This window comes from Cynocephalus volans, chromosome 7, assembly GCF_027409185.1.
Source record: "Cynocephalus volans isolate mCynVol1 chromosome 7, mCynVol1.pri, whole genome shotgun sequence".
NCBI lineage: Eukaryota > Metazoa > Chordata > Mammalia > Dermoptera > Cynocephalidae > Cynocephalus > Cynocephalus volans.
In genome coordinates, this window is record NC_084466.1 from 44,718,660 (window position 1) to 44,740,915 (window position 22,256).

At 34.0% G+C, this 22,256-nt stretch overlaps 1 protein-coding gene across 4 annotated transcripts in view; it reads left to right on the top strand.

Annotated features, from left to right (window-relative positions):
• Window positions 1–22,256, top strand: part of PCDH9 (protocadherin 9) — an 873,028-nt gene continuing 850,772 nt past the window's right edge. For all 4 annotated transcript variants that reach the window (XM_063102896.1, XM_063102898.1, XM_063102897.1 and 1 more), the window contains exon 1: window positions 1–3,036. In XM_063102896.1, coding sequence (XP_062958966.1) covers window positions 1–3,036 — 3,036 coding nt within the window. The remainder of the gene's footprint in view (window positions 3,037–22,256) is intronic.

Consider the following 22,256-nt stretch of genomic DNA (forward strand, 5'->3'; position numbering starts at 1 on the left):
ATGGACCTGAGGGATTTTTACCTGTTGGCTGCTCTGATTGCCTGTTTAAGGCTGGATTCTGCAATAGCTCAAGAACTTATTTACACTATTAGAGAGGAATTGCCTGAAAATGTGCCCATAGGAAACATACCAAAGGATTTGAACATTTCTCACATCAATGCTGCCACAGGGACCAGCACTAGCCTTGTCTACAGACTGGTTTCTAAAGCTGGGGATGCCCCTTTGGTGAAAGTATCCAGCAGCACTGGGGAAATTTTCACAACCTCCAATCGAATAGACCGAGAAAAACTCTGTGCTGGAGCCTCATATGCTGAGGAGAATGAGTGTTTCTTTGAACTTGAGGTGGTGATCCTCCCCAATGACTTTTTCAGGCTGATCAAAATAAAAATAATTGTCAAGGATACCAATGATAATGCCCCGATGTTTCCATCTCCTGTCATAAATATTTCCATTCCAGAAAACACTTTGATCAACAGCCGCTTTCCAATTCCATCAGCAACAGATCCTGACACAGGCTTCAATGGTGTACAGCATTATGAATTGTTAAATGGGCAGAGTGTTTTTGGATTAGATATCGTAGAAACTCCAGAGGGAGAGAAGTGGCCACAATTGATTGTTCAGCAAAACTTGGATAGAGAACAGAAAGACACCTATGTGATGAAAATCAAAGTAGAGGATGGAGGCACTCCACAGAAATCCAGCACAGCCATACTGCAGGTCACAGTAAGTGATGTAAATGACAACAGGCCAGTGTTTAAAGAGGGTCAAGTGGAGGTGCATATTCCAGAGAATGCTCCTGTAGGTACCTCTGTAATTCAACTCCATGCCACTGATGCAGACATAGGCAGTAATGCTGAAATCCGGTACATTTTTGGTGCCCAAGTCGCCCCTGCAACCAAAAGACTCTTTGCTTTAAATAATACTACTGGGCTGATTACAGTTCAGAGGTCCTTAGATAGAGAGGAGACAGCCATTCACAAAGTGACAGTGCTGGCTAGTGATGGCAGCTCCACTCCTGCTCGAGCAACGGTTACCATCAATGTCACTGATGTAAACGATAACCCTCCTAACATAGACCTCAGGTACATTATAAGTCCCATCAATGGCACAGTGTATTTGTCTGAGAAAGATCCTGTCAATACAAAGATTGCCCTAATTACAGTTTCAGATAAGGACACAGATGTGAATGGCAAAGTGATCTGTTTCATTGAAAGAGAGGTCCCATTTCATTTGAAGGCAGTATACGACAACCAATATTTGTTAGAGACCTCTTCTTTGTTGGACTATGAGGGCACCAAAGAATTCAGCTTTAAAATTGTTGCCTCTGATTCTGGGAAGCCCAGTTTAAACCAGACTGCCCTGGTAAGGGTTAAGCTTGAGGATGAAAATGACAACCCACCAATTTTCAACCAGCCTGTAATTGAGCTGTCAGTTTCTGAAAACAACCGACGTGGGTTATACTTAACAACTATTAGTGCCACAGATGAAGACAGTGGGAAAAATGCAGACATTGTTTATCAGCTTGGACCGAATGCCTCCTTCTTTGATCTGGACCGAAAGACAGGAGTTTTGACTGCGTCCAGAGTCTTTGACCGAGAAGAGCAAGAACGATTCATCTTTACAGTCACTGCCCGGGACAATGGGACCCCTCCCCTCCAAAGCCAAGCGGCTGTGATAGTTACTGTTCTGGATGAGAATGACAATAGCCCCAAGTTTACTCATAATCATTTTCAATTTTTTGTGTCTGAAAATCTGCCAAAGTATAGTACTGTGGGGGTAATCACAGTGACAGATGCAGATGCTGGCGAGAATAAAGCTGTGACTCTTTCCATTCTAAATGACAATGATAATTTTGTGTTGGATCCGTATTCTGGAGTCATAAAGTCAAATGTCTCCTTTGATAGAGAGCAGCAGAGTTCCTACACTTTTGATGTCAAAGCCACTGATGGTGGACAGCCACCTCGTTCCTCTACTGCAAAAGTAACTATCAATGTCATGGATGTTAATGACAATAGCCCAGTTGTCATTTCTCCACCGTCAAATACTTCCTTTAAGTTGGTGCCCCTCTCCGCCATTCCTGGCTCTGTGGTAGCAGAAGTTTTTGCAGTGGATATTGACACTGGAATGAATGCTGAACTTAAGTATACAATAGTGAGTGGGAACAACAAAGGCTTATTTCGAATTGATCCAGTAACAGGTAACATTACTCTGGAAGAAAAACCGGCACCTACTGATGTGGGCTTACACCGTTTGGTGGTCAACATAAGTGACCTGGGATACCCTAAGTCCTTGCACACACTTGTGCTTGTATTCCTTTATGTTAATGACACTGCTGGAAATGCCTCCTACATCTATGACTTGATCCGCAGGACTATGGAGACCCCGTTGGACAGGAACATAGGGGATAGTAGCCAACCCTATCAAAATGAGGACTATCTCACCATCATGATTGCCATTGTCGCAGGAGCCATGGTGGTTATAGTTGTGATCTTCGTTACCGTTCTGGTGCGCTGTCGCCATGCATCAAGGTTCAAAGCAGCTCAGAGGAGCAAGCAAGGTGCCGAATGGATGTCCCCAAACCAGGAGAACAAACAAAACAAGAAAAAGAAAAGGAAGAAAAGAAAGTCTCCCAAGAGCTCTCTTTTGAACTTTGTTACTATCGAAGAGTCCAAACCCGATGACTCAGTTCATGAGCCTATCAATGGGACAATAAGCTTGCCAGCTGAGCTGGAGGAGCAAAGTATAGGAAGATTTGACTGGGGCCCGGCACCTCCGACAACCTTCAAGCCTAACAGCCCTGACCTGGCCAAGCACTACAAATCTGCTTCTCCACAGCCTGCTTTTCATCTCAAACCAGACACTCCAGTTTCCGTGAAAAAGCATCATGTGATTCAGGAACTCCCTTTGGACAACACCTTTGTCGGGGGTTGTGACACCCTTTCCAAACGCTCTTCCACTAGTTCAGATCACTTCAGTGCCTCAGAGTGCAGTTCCCAAGGAGGCTTCAAGACAAAGGGCCCCTTACACACCAGACAGGTAAACGAGCACTTTTACTGGTCTATAAGTACTGCATACAAGTGCCCAGTCAACCAGTATTAACGTGCCAGTGTGTCTCTTGTTTTGGTCTAACTTTAGCTTAGTTATAAAGAGGGAAAAAAAAACTTGACCCCTTTTCTATTCCTCTGGGGCTCAGTCAAGAATTTATAGAACAGCTTTGAAATTTCTGAGTTCTGAGATTTATTTAACCTCCCAGTTCCCTTCAAATGGCAAAAGATGAAAAGAGGAAATTATTCCAAAATGTCCCAGGATAATGTTTGCTGAAGAAGAAAACCTGTCCCAATATGCCAAATTCTGCTCCTGGGGTTGCCAAATTTTGACTACTTTAAGATTTTCACATTACCTTTTGATCTAAAAAGTCACCTTCAAATCTCAAGTTTAAGTGACGTTTGAAGGTCTGACTGCAATCATGTTGGAGCTGTGGTTGCTAAAGGGGTTAATTTTTTTTTAGTCTCTAAACAAGATAATAGAATATTAAATGTACATCAGCTGGGAAGCACATGATTGTTGATAGATTGCAACTAAGCCATATAGGAAGTCTTCTCTTTGATTTTGAGTTGTTTCATTGTAATATAGTAAATTGGGTATTTAATAGAAAGATTTTCAGTATCCACAATGGCCAAATACTCTTTCAAAAAAAGAGAAAGAAAGAAAGAAAAAAAAAAAAGGAATGCTTTCTCCCTAATATAACTGATTTGTAGAGAAAAGAATGAACCCATTGTAAATATTCTCTCATCATAGTAATGCATAAGTGATCTGTCATAACTCATTTTAAACTGTGAAATATGCCATATGAAGAGGGATTAAGAGACTGAGAAATTCATATTTCAACCAAATCCAGAATTAGTTTTTCTTAGGTCTAATAATTCCTTGTTAATAAAGATTTAAATGCAGCACTGTCTAATTTATTTCACTAGTGCTTGTCTGTTGCCACAAAATTTGAATGTCGATAACAGCCTGTAGATGGCACTGGGGTATCGTGTCGCTTGTACTGGCCAGGTGCCAATCCCGCAGTAGCAGGGAAAGGGGGGAGGGAAGGATCAAGCTGGTACTACAGCCAAAGATACCTTTTATTTAATGATAGTTGCTCTGGAGCAACTAGCATTTAAGTTCATTTGCTTGCTCTTATGTGATTGGCTCTCACCACACCAACTTCTAGAGTTTCATAATCCAAGTTCTATCTTTGTTGGTATGGAGTCCACCTATGGTGGTAGCCCATCCACATTTGTTAAAAATAAAGAACGTACAGATTTCAGAAAATTAAGTAAAGCAAAAATAATTTGCAAGATAGTATTGAGAGTCATCGATTAGTCTTCGGAAAATCATGAGTTTTTCTTTTCTGAGGGTGGAATGGAGTAGGGTGTCTTATTGAAACTCTGTTTTCCCTTACCACCTATATTTATTGTTCTGGAATGACCTTAAGGCCATGTGGTAATAAGATATTTATAGAAATAATTTTGACAGTGAACCACATAGATACTCCTAGAGTATTAAGTATAATGCTTATGATTATAAAACTAAAATCTCCATTTCTTAAGGTAAATTAATTATCTAGAGTGTTTTAAAAGTACCTATGCTTAGAGCTTGAATACACAGGATAAGAGGACTTACATCAGAATAGAAGTTATAGAGGAGAATATGAAGTTTTTAGATATAAGCTGAAGTCGGAACAACTAATTTTTTTGTTAACTTTGTCAGCATTTGAAACGAGGTTGATGTTTTAAAACTTAGAAATTGTTCAGGCTTAGTAAAGTTTTTAAAAATGTGTTAAGTATTTAATTATGATAAGAAAAACAATTTATGAAACTAAATGGGTTAATTAAGAAATTGATATTTTAATGAAAAGAAAGATTTTTTTTATTAATATTTACTTTCATTGTGAAGGTCTCTCACAATATACTTACGGGATTTTATGATTTGGACAATATCTTGAAAAAAAAAACTAATGTGATTTAAAATTTTTCATGTAAAATCTAAAATTTTTTTCCAGACAAATGTAGTGATACACTTCCCACTTCGTCTTTCTTTTCATGTAAGTGTGATGGGCATTAGCACTGATGTACAGACCCACTTTTTCTGACTTCTCCCCAAAAGTTGAACCTATATATAGTTCAGTAACAGAAATGTTAAGGGCATTTCAGCAAAGTATGGAAAAGACCTTTCATTGAGGCTTATTCAGTCATAAAAATATTTGTTTGTATGATGTAATCTTTCAAATAGGATGCTAAGTAATTCTCTAACTGGAACTAAAGTGAATTTTAGACATTTCCTTGTGACCATGTGTCACTGCAGTTCTGTAGGCATTCCAATGTTCGAATGTAGCTATAATTTACTATGATGATAAAGGATTATTGAAATAGCTTTGCTTACATCTTTAAGAAGTTTTCATGCTGAAAAAGAAAAGTTGTAATATTGGAGAAAAAATATTAGAAGTAGGTAGAGATACAGTGCTATGTATAATTTTAGGGAGAAAAAGCCTATTTTCTATGAATGAAAGATATAAAGTATATACTACCTATTAAAAATTTGTTTTTACTGAACTATATGATTGTTATCTGAAGATGTTTTAGTTAAGCTAAACAGTTTTTAAAAAAAGAGAAATTTTTAGCTCCTTTACTTCAACTAGTGGCTTTTATATAAAATGTGCTTCTGAAGCTACACAATTTTGAAAAAGGAACATTTGTTACTACAAAAGCTTTCAAAGGAAGTTCTAAACTAACATATAACCTGTGAAGATTTGTAGTTAGGTAGGCACAATTGCTGTTAACAGGAACACCTTTTCACTTTATGGTGCTAATTGATACATGGGTAAAATGCAAGATTCTTGAGTAAAGGGTCACCAAACTTAAATGTCACTAATTTGTATTGTCTTTACATTGAAAACATACTGTCTAACTTACATCGTGGGTTTGTTTGTGGTGCATCAATTCCTGTTTTGTTTGAGTTTTTCCCTTTGCTATTTTTTCTTGTGTTAACCTGCAAGGAACATACAAATTAAAAATCACATTCTTCATCCACTTTATTTTACAAAGCTTTCATTTTTCTTGAATATAACAAATTTGTCAAGGAATTTTCCACAAATTATGTTTTTACAAATTTTTGGAAGTGCCCTTAGCATTCACAGATTGAGAATTTGCGTTTTTTGATTTGTTTTGCTTTTTTAGCAAAAGATCATGTCTTGCTATTTATTTATTAAAAAAAGCAAAGTTCACTGCTATAAGGTTAAGAGGATGACAACATAATCAATTCCAATGAGGCTTTAAATGATAGTTTGTTGGAATTTTTCCCTAAAAAGAAAAATGTATTAAAGATAGATATGATTTTAAAATATGATATTAGTTCTCAAATTCTAGGATGTCTCAGAATCACCTGGAGCAGTTCTTAAAACATGGATTGCTGGGCGTCACCCCAGGAAGTTCTGATTCAGTACCACCAGGGTCAGGCCTGGACATTTTCATTGCTAACAAGTTCTTAGGTGATATTGACGTTGCTTACATAGGGACCACACTTTGAGAAACACTGCCTTCGCATATTGGAACAAGAAATGTCTGCTCCTTTCCCTTTCATACTATCATGACCAGAGGATCCGGTTTTGCACAGCCCAGCTCTCAGCCCACTTACTGATAACCTTTTTATTGTAGCTAGAGGCTTTACAGTAAGCTGCTTATTGCTGTTTCCCACCCTGGTTGGCAGAATTTGGAGAATTAATTTTCTTTATCCCAGTGTGCTTTTTATATTGGGGGGGCGGGCGGGGCAGTGGGGCTAGACAAGAAAATGTTAAAGTAAAGAAAAATAGTGAACTATTCACATTTGACAACTTCTTCAAGCAATGAAACAGCCTGTGAGAGTTGCACAAGAGTTTGGTTCTGAGTAAACAGTCATGTTTAATTTTCTAAGTGAAATGCTTATTTTAGAACTTAAACATCCTGATTTTAACTTTACACATTCTAGAATAAGTATTTGCTCATATATACATTTGTGTATCTATTGAAGAATTTATGCATTGAAAATGTGTATGCATGCTGTACTCAGGTTCATACATGAAATTTTACAGTGTAAAGGGAACTGCTTCTATTCCAAACGATTTGCAGATACTATATTACATTTATGATTACTTTTCATTTTTGTGTAATCCACTACAACCACTACTGAAATGTTATTATGTCATGTAAAATGCACAAGGCAGTCACAGAATTCATATTTAGAACAGTCAGAAAGAAAAATGCAATTGAAAGTGAAGGGAGCAAATGTTAACTATGTAAGGTCAGTAAAAACTTTAAAATATTTTCAACTACTGAATTTTGGAGTATATAGATAGTGACAGTTGAACACTGGTGGCATGAAGACAAAAATTGCTCCCCAAAATGCAAATTATTTTTAAAATGTTATCAGTTGTGATTTTTTAATTTCCATTCTTCCTCTTTGGCAAAGTGGCCTGTAGCTATGAAGTCAATTTTCAAACTCACAAGGTAGAAGATACCCAGAACCCCTTGGCTATTGGTTCAAGATGGGCCGTCCGTTCAAACTGGCTACCTTTCCTCTTGGGTTCCTGAGACACATATTTGATTTTTTTTTCATCTTGATACTTCTAAGCTATAGAATTCAAGGTACATTTTGGTATTCATTGCTAAACACCTTATAGGAGAATAAAAATGAAAAGCTGTCACTGTATTAAACATAGACATTTCTGCTAATTCCTGGACATTAGTTAACATAGAGAAAATAATTTCTTTAGTTAAAATATTCTATTCTGTTTTCTAAATTGTGTTGCAATTAATTCTAGATATAGTAACAATGTACATTAATGTTTCAGATGAGTCATACTCATAGTGTTGACAGAACAGGCTTTGGCATCATTAAAATTACCCTGTCAATATTGTACTTGTAATTGCCTGTAATATTCTTACAATATATGCATATTCTGATAATTTAAATAATTTCAAGCTATCGCTTATCTTCTCGTAATAATACAAATTAAAGTATATGAAAGAGTAAAATAGAGAGAATTTAGATTTAATGCAAAACCTCAAATCTAAAGTAAGGACTAGCCAGTTAGCTCAGTTGGTTAGAGCATGGAGCTGATAAAAGTCAAATTTCCTCATTATCAATTGGGATTTATTTCAAATCTTAAGGTTTCATTTTATATTGATATATATATATATATATATTTATAAATTACACCTAAAATATTAAATGTGGCATCTTAATGCATTGTTTTTTACATTGCATTCTTTTACACTACAGTACTGAGGTATCAAAGTGACACCTTTAAAACATATTTACTTGTAAGCTCCATTTCCACAATTATTTTCATTTTATTATTTATACTTTCTGATTTCTAAAAATTTTGGGTTGGCGGAATTCAGAAATCCTCCAAATACTGAAAGCTACTGTGTTGTATTGGTCCAGCCATTCCAGTCTGGGTGTTTACAGGGTTTTGAGGCCAAGTCAAATGTCTGTATTGTTCTTTTTTAGTACTTCTCAGTTTGACTTTATTAGAAGTGAACTCTTATCTTGTGTATAGTTAAAAACAAAACAAAACTGTGAATCTAGTGGATTGATTATTACTTTCACTTAAAATCCTTGGAGTAAGCTTTCTCTGAATTTAGTCTGGTGTTTTCTTGAAGGGGACCCTTTATTAAAATGATCAATTAGTCTCTTGCTAATATTACTAAGTCAGTTAATATTGTATATATTAAACAAAGTTGGAAAATAATTAGGAATGATTTAACATGAATTTTTTTGTTCATTTTCCCTTTTTTAATACCCAATTTCGCATTTAATATATATTTTTAGAATTTATTACATATTAGGGCCCTAAAATTTACAAGAGGTTTGTTAAAAGGTGACTCTAATCATAGGACAGCTGTTAGTGAGAATTTGGGACTGCAAGTCAGGAAGAGGTTTACTTTGAAGTTTCATGGAGGCATAGGAGCCAGACTTTCTAAAAGGTAATAATGTTGATGTCTCATGGCCTTTTTAATAATCAGCACCCCCTCATTCTGCATCATACTATAGAAGTAAATACAAATATAGAAATATAATTTCTTGTACATAAGGAGATACACTCTGCTGTTTAAGATTTCATCAGTTGTTATTTCAGAAAACTGTTAAATCTGTCAAACATTTCATTTGGAAAGGAATGCATGCTTTCTGCCTTTGTTTGATACAAACCTATTGGGCTGTCAGTCATCAGAAATGTAGAACAAGAAAGATATATTACCATGATTGACATTTTGCTTTTGATTTATATCCTTTTTTCCCTAAGCCAAGATTCATTAAAATGTGAAATTCCTAAATAAGTTAAACAGCTATCCTTCCTTAACACTAAAGAGTGATGATGACAGGAATGAACTGGAAAAAGTAACTCATATTTAATCTCTGTCACTCATATTTTTGTCCTATAGACAGTTTGTCTCCTGTAGACAGGAATAGTGGCAGACTAAGTAGAAATTTCTGAGCCGTAACATATATCTTTAAGGAATTCAGAACTTGAAGTCATTCATTAGGAATCTGTTTTTGCATATTTATCCATTATTTAAATGGCATGTGAAAATATTTTCCCTTGATCTTTAACATTTTGATTGATTACAGTGCCATAAACACATATCACATTTAAAATGATGAACTTGGGACCACCTGTACAGCTAGGATTGGTGAGGTTGTGAGCACAGGCAAGATATTTGAGGCATATTTGATTGATTCTTTATAACCATTTTACATTAATTATTCCAGAATTCCTTGAGAAAATACATGAAATTAACTTATCTGTTCTTGAAAGGACTCTACTACATAAAGCTTTACCACTTATTAATTTATATAGATTTTTAATTTTGTGGGCTGCAGAAAAGAATGAAAATATGTTTAATTTCAGAATGTTTTTATAATATCTTGTATTTCAACATTCTCTCACAGTTTGTCTATCTGACCATCTCCACATTTTAGTATTACACTGCTTGGTTAATACCCAGTCTTCAGGACTTTTTCAGTCTGTTAGCAGTTGATTAAGAAACCCTCTAATCCCTTTCAGGATATTGAGAAACTAATGGATTGCAGAGTATTTGGGTCTTTAAGCTTCCATTGTAAATGGTATGAAGAATTGTCATTGAGCTGATATTTGCACATATCTCTCCCAGTGCTAGTTACTTTGCCTCCTTTTTAGTCCTCCTAATCTTCAGCTTTCGTTCTGAGAATATTTATTTTAGTCGGAAATAAGCATGCCAGTGATAGAAATTTGGGATTCACCTCCAAATGAATGCCATCACAGACAGGGAAGCTCTGGCACATTTTGCATAGATCTGTATGAACACAGTGAACCCTTCATAAGCTCTTAGATTGCAGGAAATCAGTGCTGAAAATTAAGTGGGTTTTTAAAGATTTGCAAAGTAGAGAGCTTTGTATAATGCTGGTATTGCAGGTGCCTATTAAATATGAAGTAAAAGCTTTGTAATACAACTAGCTAACACATTTCTCTCCACATTAGAGTGATTTATAGCCTAGGGAATTAGTCTCGCCTATTTTTTCCAAATTCAGAAACATTGGATGTGTCTGAAAGAATAAAAATCTCAAATACATGCTTTAGAATGGACAGATTTGCTCTTTTATGATTCTAATTATTCAAGATAGATGATGCAGGCCTGCTTATACTTAACCTGTGATACCTCTGATGCCCATGATCCGGCCCTCACCCCTCTTGAGAAGAAACTGTTAACCGAAAATGCAAAATAAACAATAACCCTGTGTATATCTATAAGACTATATAGCGTTACCATAATGAAGAGGGCTGAGTACTAAGTGAGTGCTTTCATTCTCATAGGAATTGCTATCAAATTTTCTCGAACTGCATTTTTAGAATTCATCTTTGCTCCACTTGTAAATGTTGTGTATTTGTAGCACAGCATTTCATTCCAGACATACATTTTTTTTTTTACCTTCATGCCAGTGTTCATTAAAATGTCTTGCAGTTCTTTAAAGCTTTATGTCTTTGACTAGCCCCGTTAGATATAAATTGGTGGATTAGCCATGCATATTGAAAAATGATTTTACAAATCCTATCTTTTTGCCCACTAGAAAAAGTATACAATCCATGTGCAGCCCACAGTACGCACAGTGGCTTGCTGAGAGTCATCATAGATGACTGATTTTGAAAACAAAACAGTTTTTGTGTAAGACAATAGCAACCACAATTCAGCAAATGAGTTTTTTTTTCTCTCTCTCTCTCTCTCATCAAACAAACTTAAATAAAGAATAGAATGGAAATACAGAAGATTTATGAAATGAGGATGTATCTCTTATAGGAAAAAAAATGCCTTCTGCTTACAGTAGTTCCACCGTAGATCTCTTCTTGGGGGAAAAATTACTGATGCTTTTTTTGGATTCTGAGTATGCAACCAATCTGTGCCTCTGTGTGATACGAGCAGCATGCTGTGGGCTTTCAAATACTCAGCTACATAGGATTCTGCAGGAAACTTTTTGTGGAAGGTACAAGTGACAAATGGAGACAAAATGAAGTGAGTTCTGAGTTGTGAGTTGATGCCCTCCTATGTCATATATTCATGTCATTGAACCGATTTTCACATTGGAAGTCTAGAATCACAATAGCCTTCTCACTATGTGTCAACTGTGAAGACACCTGGACTGGCAACTTTTCTTTGCTCCATTTCTTGTCATTCACTACGTGGACTGTATTCATTTATGTTATTTTATATATATATATATATAGTTTATTAGTTTCTTGATAGATTTGAAAGTGATGCAAAATTATTTTCTGCATATCCTTTCTCCAAAAAATATATATACAGTGCTTAACACATCCATAAAGTGTCAGATAAAACCCACAATGTGTTCTTTCTTGCTAGAAATAGCAAATCCTTATTTATTCTGGCTTAATGGTCTCAGATAACATTTCTTCTTTGCTAATTTTAAAATTGAGTTTTTCTTACTGATTAATAAACTTCGATCTTTCAAAGTTTTGGAAGAATATTAGATTTTAGCCATATAGATTAAAATGTTTCAATGCATTCTCAACCCATTCAAATTTCCAACATAAAAGAGATGGTAGAATTTATATGAAAATAAACTGTCATTTTTTTGCCTCAAAATTGAAATAAGGATCAGGATTGCATTACACCACAGTAAAAACAGAAACAATCTTTGATATTTTAGTTTGACATGAATTCATTTTCATTCTCCATCTTGACAGCAAGATATTCTGACAAACAATAGCAGCAGAATATGCTGAATTCATTGATTGATTTTTAAACATGGTAATAATTAAGAAAAAGCATTTTGACACCTAAAGTTTCCATTTTAGACAATTAAATTCTGTTTAGCTAAGGTTTATTGACTTCTGGATGATACTGGGAGCAACACTCCTCAGGGTTTCAACTATTCCTGCAGGACCATCTGTTATTGGCAGGGGCTGTGCCTCTTCTCCAGCTGAGGCAGTGTCAACCCCAGGTGTATATTCAGGATTGTTCAAAACACGGCCCTGGTTCCTGATGATCTCTCAGTCTCAAATGGCAACTCAGTCAAACCAAACGTTGGTATATCATTACTTAAAGCATAGTAATTAAGGAGAATATAAGACAGTCCCTCAAGTAAGAGACTGTTACCTTTGTGTTTCCCATACTGAACATACAACAGTGAGGTTGAAGAAGAACAGAAGAGTGAACTTAGTACACTTTCAATAAATATTGATCAAACTGAGAGATCAGCTGATATTGGAATTATATTTTATATATGTATAATATTTTCCACTGATATCACTTCTATAACAACCACGTAAAGACGACATCATTACTTGTTCAAAATACACTCTTCCATCATTTAGAGACATCTGTAGTTTCTCTCTTCTCATTTCTTATACACCATAATGTGTTTTTTCACTTTACGATATAAAGGGAAGGGGAGCGGTAAGCTAAATAAACAGGGTCAGATTCCTTCTCTTCCAAGCCTAGTCACCCAAAACCTTTATTTAAACATTTGCATACTGAGATTATTGAGTGGTTTCCATTGGCCCTCTCTGTCTATGTATTTCACATTCAGGGATTCAACTAACCAAGAATTGAAACGTTCCAATAAGGAGGGCCAATTACACTTCTAAACATAATAACCAATACATTTACTTTGATTTCTGCTTGATAAAGATACATGTTTTGGAAGGAAGAAAAAAGGCATCACCTTAAAGGTCCTTTAGTAGACTTTTGAGCCACCCAGAGAGTACACTAGAATCAAGAATAAATTCTATAAAAATAAGGAAAGTTATAATGGAAGAGTGATTAATTCAGTATCTACCTACTACATTAATTTTAGAAAGATAAATTTGGTGTCTAATAGAACTCATAGAACAGTTTCACATTCTCAAGACTCCAATAGACCTTGAGATTATTTGGCCAAGTTAAATCTTTTTCTAGCTGAAGAAATGGAGACTATGAGAAATAGTTTGATATTTGGAGTGAAAACAATGACAATGAATTGCTACATAAAGACTGTGTGACATTGGGCACGTCATTTAAATGTATTTGTCCTTGCTTTCCTTGTCTGTAAAATGGATGTAATCATGCCTAATCCATAGAGTTGTCATGAGATTAAGTGAGCAGATACATGTAAATATCTGGCCCATGGCAGGCAGACACACAGAAAAAAAGTTACCTGTTTTTTCACCCCTTTGTCCGAGGATAATAGCTTGCCACTGACAGGTGAGCACATTCATTTAATGAATGCTCTCTTAGTTTTGTTTTTGATGGTTTTCCTAAATCTGAGTAATGATAAGTAAATTATCTGTGTTAGTCTGCTTTTGCTTTAAAGCACTACCTGTTTTTTGGTTATTTAGGAGTTCCAAAATGTTGATCTGTGTAACAATATCAAAATACAGCATGCAGGATATTCTGTTTTGTTTTGATCTCAGTTCCTCCTGTTCTTTCACATTTATATAGTTGTTTTATCTTTCATTTTGTGTATTTTACCTATTTTATTTGCATGTTGTGTTTTAAAATTATTCTCTTCCTTTCAGTATTGTTATTAATATACTTCCCCATTGATTACTGTAGGAGCTCCACCCGTCTGGGGATTTTCATCTTATACTTCACTCCTATTGCAAAACAACATATAGGAGAGTGAATCAGTTTCACAGTCAGTACTTAACACAGCTGGAGTCATTTGAAACCTGCTGGTTCTTGCTTTCAATTATTCCATAGACTAGAAAGCATCCCTCTTTTAAGTAATGGCATCCATGGTGTAATCAAACTAGTCAAAATGCCTTGGAGTGTATGGATCATATTTCTGGGATTCATCAAATTTATCCCAGAAGCATAATAACCAACTGTTTTTACTATTTGTATCATTTCAAAATAATATGTATTCATTTATAAGTAAGTTTTTAATGTCTGAATATACAAATTTATCATATTTGAGAATGCGGGTGACATAATAACATAAATGAGAATTAACAAAGAAAACTATAACATAATATGATAGTACCTGAAAAATACCTTTTCTTAATATCCTGGGACAAAATCATCTCCTTTTGTTGGAGTAGTTGAAATCATCAAGATAAAGTTGCTGATTTGAATTTGAGGCAGAATATAGTGGGGATTTGCTACTAATTCACTTAACTTTGTCAACCAAATAAGAAGTAGATATAATAATATTTCAGTTGGCCCCATTGTGACTTAGATTGTAGAAATTAAATTTCTAACTTTTTGTTGACCACCTTCTTAATGCAATTTAAGTTTTTTTGGATTAGCCTTTTGGTTTAGTTCTAGTTTCATATGAGACCACAGCCCAATTAAACAAAAGAAACTTTAAAACAAAACAAACTGACAACAAGAATACTCATTCTTTGTACTTGGGAAAGTTTAATCAAACAAATAAAACACAGCAAAGTGGCATGATTTTCTTTAGGTTTCTGCTTGTTTTACACTGAGATGTGAGATCCATTTCACAGCATTGAGATGCTGAACAGTGTAAGGGCATAGTATGGATATTATGTTGACTACCAGACCTCGTGGAGTTGAAAAGATGATAGCATGACATATAGTAAATGTTTAGGAAGTTATACTTAATCCTACCACAGGGGCAAACATGAAGATAATCAGGCAGTGATTAGAACCACAGTGTTAAACACATTTTAAATGGTAAAAATCAGGTCTTAAGGATTTAGATTCATTGTTTTATTTGAAATATTTAGCATTCTCATGTCATCAAGTGCATATACACATATACTATATCTAACTATATATTTATTTTATATAACTAAATGTATATTAAAGTAGCCACCTCTTTATGTTGTCCATATCAATGATATTCTCTATTAGCCCTTATAATGAAGAGGTGACTGTCCCAAGAAGTCAATGTAAATCCCAGTTCAGATAATGACCAAATATTCAATTCTATGAAGAAAATCATATTTCCTGCACTGTACATCTCACATATCCCCCCATGTGAACAGGGTTCACTTGATTTTTTCATTTAGTAATGTAAGGAACTTTTTCTGCCTATTGAACGATTATCTTATTTGGGTGTAAGTCTGATAACTAGACAATATCCAATCTTATCACTGGACTATTGAACCAAATTATATTTTCTTTAATGAATACTAAAACTTATTTCAGAATTATATACTATAGTTTAAATTTTCATTCTTTTAAAATTATCTGATATATAACTATGAAATTTTCTGCTGTCAAAGACCTATGATGTGATTCACTTATGTATACACAAATTAGTCTTTTTTCTTTTTATTCTGTTGTTCAACACACATCTAATGAGTAACTGCTATGATCCAGGAACACTGTTAGACAGAGGATTTTTAAAAAATAAATTAAATATTTTCATTGCTTTAAAATATTCCAGTGGATTTAAAGCGCAATACTTTTTTTTCTTGGAATTTCCTTATTTAAAAAAAATATGAGTGCTCTCTCGGTTTTAAATTGATGTCATCATTTCCCTGAAATATATTTTAAGAAGTCTCTCTCTCTCTCTCTCTCTTTTTTTTTTTTTTGACTACTGTTGGAGACTTGATCTGTCAAAGAGGTAATAAAATTCTAAGATCTATTACTCTAATTATAAGAATGCCAGGTTTAAATTTATCCTTCAGTTAATTTAGAGAGAAATGCATTTTTTCATCCTTAAAATCACACTCCTTCTACAGGCAAAGGTGTTAATAAAATATGGTTGCAAGTAAAACTACATTTTTTAACTATATGAGATTAGCATATTTGCTACATTAAAAAATACTTTAAAAGCATGGCACACATTGATAATGTTGAATAATAACCAAGTTAAAATAGACAGTGGTTTTCGAAAAATGTAGTTTCACTTGCAGAGAGATCCATTGTGAAAGGGCTATTTCAAGTTATCTTATTCTGAAAAAGAACGTTTTAACCTTTGCCCTTTGAAAAGACATACATTTAATATAGACATGGAAACATAGATATTAAACTCTGGCTGGAATAAATGTTTGGTTTAATTGGCTTTTGCCTCCAGATGGTTTTGATTTTGGCACGTCCATTTTCTTATGAATACTTATCATAGAATTTCAAGGAATGAATGCAATGAAATAAATGTTGAAAATAGAGGGCTTTATTATATATATTTTTTCTTAAATTGAGAAACATTTGTATCTTGCAATTTTGGTTTTCTTTCATCATAAAATAAAATGTCATAATTGAGATTTACATTTCAGGCAAGACAGACTGTTATTTTTAACTCAATCATTTCTAAAACATGAATTTACATATGCATGAATGTTTATATAAGCAGGTCATTCCAAAATTTCTATATCATATTTAAGCAAAAATCTTTGTTTTTTGAAAAAATAATACATATAATGCCTCACCTGCACATTTTTGTGGAAACATATTTTAAAAGATTAATCTTTACTGCCAGATAATGTACTATTTTAATTGCAATTAGACTTCTGTGATAACCATCAAGCTGGTGTCTAACTCTAAAAGGATCTTTCCAACTGTTCTGTGGCTGCTTAGGCAACTATCACCAAGTAATTACCAGAATTTAAATGAACTACAAAATCAAAACCTGCTAAAATATGTAGATCTAAGGAATAGTATTTGTAATAGCACTTGTTAACTAAATATATTGATTTAAAATATAAGTACTTTACTTTTTGAAATTATAAATGGATTGATATGACCCATTATATAACTATATGGAATTCAGTTTTTAATAATATGAAAATATGGACACTGTGGCAAACTAATTTAGAACCAAGCAACAGAATAGATTATGCTTAGTAAGACAGATACATTTAAATAAAGGTTTGTATGGGAATCACACAAGTGTTGCCTTGTCTGTAGTAATCAATTTCTACATAAAATCAGAAATGTGGCAATCATACCATTACAGTGACAGTTAACTTGGTGTTTTTACATAGTTTCAATTCCTTGCTTATTATGATTTTTCTAAATGACTAAGCATTATGTTACCAAAGAAAATAAACCTGTAGTGGTTATTAAAATCAATACTTAGATTTTTCCCATTTTCAAAACTTTAATATACACTATTTTCTCATTTTGGGCTATAATAATGTCTATTCAAAACCATTTGTACTTTGGTAATATGTCACTTAGCATCTTGAAAATTCAGTTTTCTCCTCAGAAAATTATATAATTGGACTCAGCCTTTTTTTATTTCTATTATTAAAAATTGAACTACAGCTTTGGTTAATTACTTAGGGAAATATCACCCCTTGGCAGGTTTCCTCTTGTCGCTCAACACCAATCTGGCCTATTTCTTTCTATCATCAGCTAATGTATGTTCAAATAGTGCAAATCAATGTTAACATTGGCTCAAGACAAACAATTACAAAGTAAATCACATGGTTCAGACTCTCCCAACAATGAATGATTTGCAATATTCCCATTGTTTGCATGATCTGTGTTATCACTCTCTTGCATTAGTGTTGATAACAGAGCATTCCCTTTATCTTCTCTGAGGTCTGTGCCTGCTTCATTTTCCCCTTCTGAACTAGAAAATTAAACTTTTCCTCCTAAATCAGAAATCACAAAACAGAACTGTAAAACAACAAGCAGATTATTAGTATTTATAGTTTAGTTGGAAAACTATCAACTTAAAATAAATATGTAGCTGTCATATTTTTATAAGAAATATTACTCTTATATTTGATTTTTTCTGTAGTAAGACATTAAGATGAATTCAGTATTTCAACTTTTGTGAATGTCGTAGAATTACACAGTTTTGGGATAATGTGTAAATACATGGGTACTTCAAAAAGTTCATGGAATGATTTTATATTATCTATGAATTCTATTTTTCCATGAACTTTTTGAAGTATCCTCGTACTCATATAATAAAAAAGATCAAACAGTAGTGATTTTGACTGATGGTATTATTAGTTATCAGGATAAGCCTCAGAAAAGCTAATTAAATCAAATAATGCTCATTGATTTTATAGGCAGCCTGTTCATTCAAAGACAAAATAGAGTTAAATTGAAGAAATAATCTGAATCATCACAATTACCAATCTATTGCTAAAAGAAAATCAAGTTTGGGATTTGAAGAACTGAATTGCAGATTAGCTGAAATAGCTTCCAAATATGCCACCTGAATGTCAAACAAGAATTATTTGGTTATATAGACATAAATTAAAATTGTGTTTTGCCGTAAAAGAAACTACCACATTCTCTTCAGAACACTGCAGAAACAAGGACCAGCAGGATGGTTCTGAAACCTGGACAGCAGCCAAGGAATGCTTACTCCTCTAATATCTCAATGATTTCTAAATCTCTCAAATTGCTTGTATTTGTCACTACTTAACTGCATTATGTGCTTTCATCTTATAAAAACTTCAGGAAAACCCAATTCTTTTGGTCTTTTTCATGGATATACGGTAAGGAGACTATTTTATACTGTAGATGATTGGGTTTAGGAGTTAACTTTGCAAGTTTAGAAAGTTGACATAGATGGAGGAGGTGTTGTTCCAGAAATGCCACATTTTGGTTACAAGGTGGTTTTTTTTATCATATTAAGCAGCCTCTCTTAATTCTCATATAGTGAATGTGCAGCAACAAATACGCTTTCCTTAAAATGTTCTAACACTTTCAATTTGAACAGGGGTTAAAATGCAGATGTGGTAAACAAATCATACAAAGAACATAAATTCAGAAGGAATGGTTCTTCTTATGTTATAGTCCTCCAAGAGTGCCAATGACATATCTCAAATATGTGGTGCTAAAGTGGGCATTTTGAGTAATGGCCTAGTTTCAGGACTCAAGTGCTAGGAATTCATTCAGTTCTGCTCTTGTAATACATTGTGTTAGCTTTCAGAACAATACTCCAGTGTTTTTTTCAGGGGAAGATGTGTTTCCCTAATAGAGTAGCCAATACCGAGAGGTAGGAAAGATACATAAAAGCAATACAATCTAAAGTTTCATTTAAAGTAACATTTAAGTAGAGTTGGTTTAGAAATCACATGAGTGTTTTCTTATCGGTAATGACCAATTTCAATCCAATATCAGAGGTGTGGCAGTGTCAGCATCACACAAGTGGCAGTAAACATGGTGCTGTTACAAATACACATTTTGTTTCCCTATCCCTTTTCTACTTTCTATGCATATTCCTCCAACCACTCATATCAAAGCTCTACGTTCTGGTAAAGCCTTCAGAAGTGACAGCACCTGCTTGCTTTTTTGTCATATTTGAACATGACCAGAAGCAAGTGTACTTATATGTTTTCCAGTCAATTCTTTGTTATCTCTGGTGACAGTAGTAAATTTCTTTATAGTAGCAATGAAAATCGGAAAGTTCTTTGATGTGCCAAATGATGTAATCAGTATCTGTGCCAACCTAATTGTTTTGTAATCAAATACTTATGAGTATCTAATATTTTAGTGAAAATTGCCTATTTATTTTGGAGATTTTGCCTGTACAGAAAAAAATGACATAATATTATTAACACTAAATGACATAGTACATTATTGAACATGATATTCATGCCATAAATAAATAGTCACTTGAAGGATACTAAAAATAAAATCCTCAATATTTTTAATGTCCCTATTGCATGTGACAGCAAATTATAAAGAATGTAAAAGTAACATAAAACAAAAAATAGATTTGTATCAAATGAATACCCTAGGATTTTAGCATAAGACACACTTTAGCTATTTGGGGCAGTAATTGACTATAAGCAGTCTCTGGAAGGGTGGAAAGCTGGACAGGCCAAGACTTAAAATCTTGAGAGTTCGTGGAACATTGTCAGAATAAGCCATTCTGGAGACAATTCAGCAAATCACAGCTATTTGATTAATCAAATCAGTTCTCTATTGTAAAAGTACAAAGAGATGATGTCACTGGAATCTGATTTGGAAATGGATGCTTGTAGATTAATAAACTTGTATAGAACATGCCTCCCAATGTTTTGCCTAGATTTGAAATAAATTCGTTAGGAATTTGGACAAAAGCAACATTAGATAACCATAATAGAGTAGCCTTACATGGGGAAAAGCTAACATTAAAAAGAATAAACTCATTAATTTTGATACTATGTTATTGAAATCAAAACTAATCATGAGTGCTTTAACATGATTGATCATTATTATTAAATACACGAACATACTACTAAACGTATGTAAAACCAACTGGCCAAAGCAATCCACAGTAATTTCAGCTAAATAGCATACAATTTCACAGGAAGTGAAAGATATTTGGGGCTCTGTAAAAAGAAGATCATAATGTTCACTTTGGCACCATTATCTTTTTTATTTCAGAAACTCAGTTTGCAATACTTTGAAACTAGATTTCCAACACCAACTAATGATAATAGTTGTACTGACTGAGTGCTTAGTATGTGACTGGCATTCTTTCAGCACTTTACAAGTATTAACTCTTTAAATAGGACCGACTACTTTGCGAGGCAGATACTATTATTATTGTCCCTTCATTACAGCTGAAGAGAGGTTAATAATGATTTGCCTCAGGTAACTGTTCTAGTAAGTTGACAGTAGTTTAAGATTCCAACCCTAGCAGTCTTAAACCCGAGACTGCTCTTAGATGCTAAGCAATACTGCCTGATCACTGAAATTTATTTAAAAATGCAGCACAACAGCAACTCAATTGTGCCAAAAATAAATTATTTGTGGGAAGGTAAAAAAGAATAGATGAAGTCTAACATTTTTTTCCACTTCTTTAGTGTACAGATTTTGCCACTGAGCACATGGAATGATGATACAAGTATACCTAGGGCATGGGAGATTCTTTACATTTTACAATGAATCACAGACAATATATAGTGAATAGTAATTAGCATTTGTATCTTTTAGGCGGTAGGATTCTAGATATTTTTCACAAATAGTAGATTTTAGCAATGAATTTAAAGCAATTTGCTGATCTCAAAATAGAACAGTCTTATAATTATTCCTGTTTTAAACTATACATATCAGTGAAGAAAAGATCTAGAAGAGGGGGAGATCAAACTTTATAACACATAGATCTTACTTCTCTACTAGACTAGAATGATGCTTTCCTTTTTCTTTTTCTTTTTCTTCTTTTTTTTTTTTTTTGACTCTCTATTCCAGCCCCTGTTGAATGGTTCAGCCGAAGTGCCAACAACCATCCACCTCTGCACAAACTTGCCAGCTAAGATCAGCATGGGCCTTCCCCCAACCTATCTGTAATGCACTGGGAGAACACATCTTCATGTCTATTTAAAAACATGCATATAATGAGTTATTTTATTATTGTTTATAAAATTTTAGCCTTTTTCCTAGAGTAGGTTTTCCAGTTTTATCACCCATAACCACAAAAGTTATTCAGTTATTTTATGCAGTTCTATAAATGCACCATATTACAGGCTGCTTGATGACTTTTTTGCTTAAAACTTTAACAATATGTGGTAAAAAATTATGTCGACCACATGTTGAACTTTCAAGATCCCCCTTAAATGTAAGGACTGGAGAGAGCCACTTCAGTCATATAGTGAAATTAAATTCGTTTATCATGGATTACTATAATGGATGCATTTTGATAACACTTTTAGGTGAGAATGTTACCGTTTTAATACGAAGTGCATTTGAAGACTAAAATGTACTAGCTAAGAGTTACGGACACACAGCTTTCCCTATTTATTCTGTTTGCAAAGGAAATTGATTCTTGGAATAACGTGATAATCTTTTTTTTTGTTGTGCATAGTACATATGGGTCATGGAGTCATTTTTATG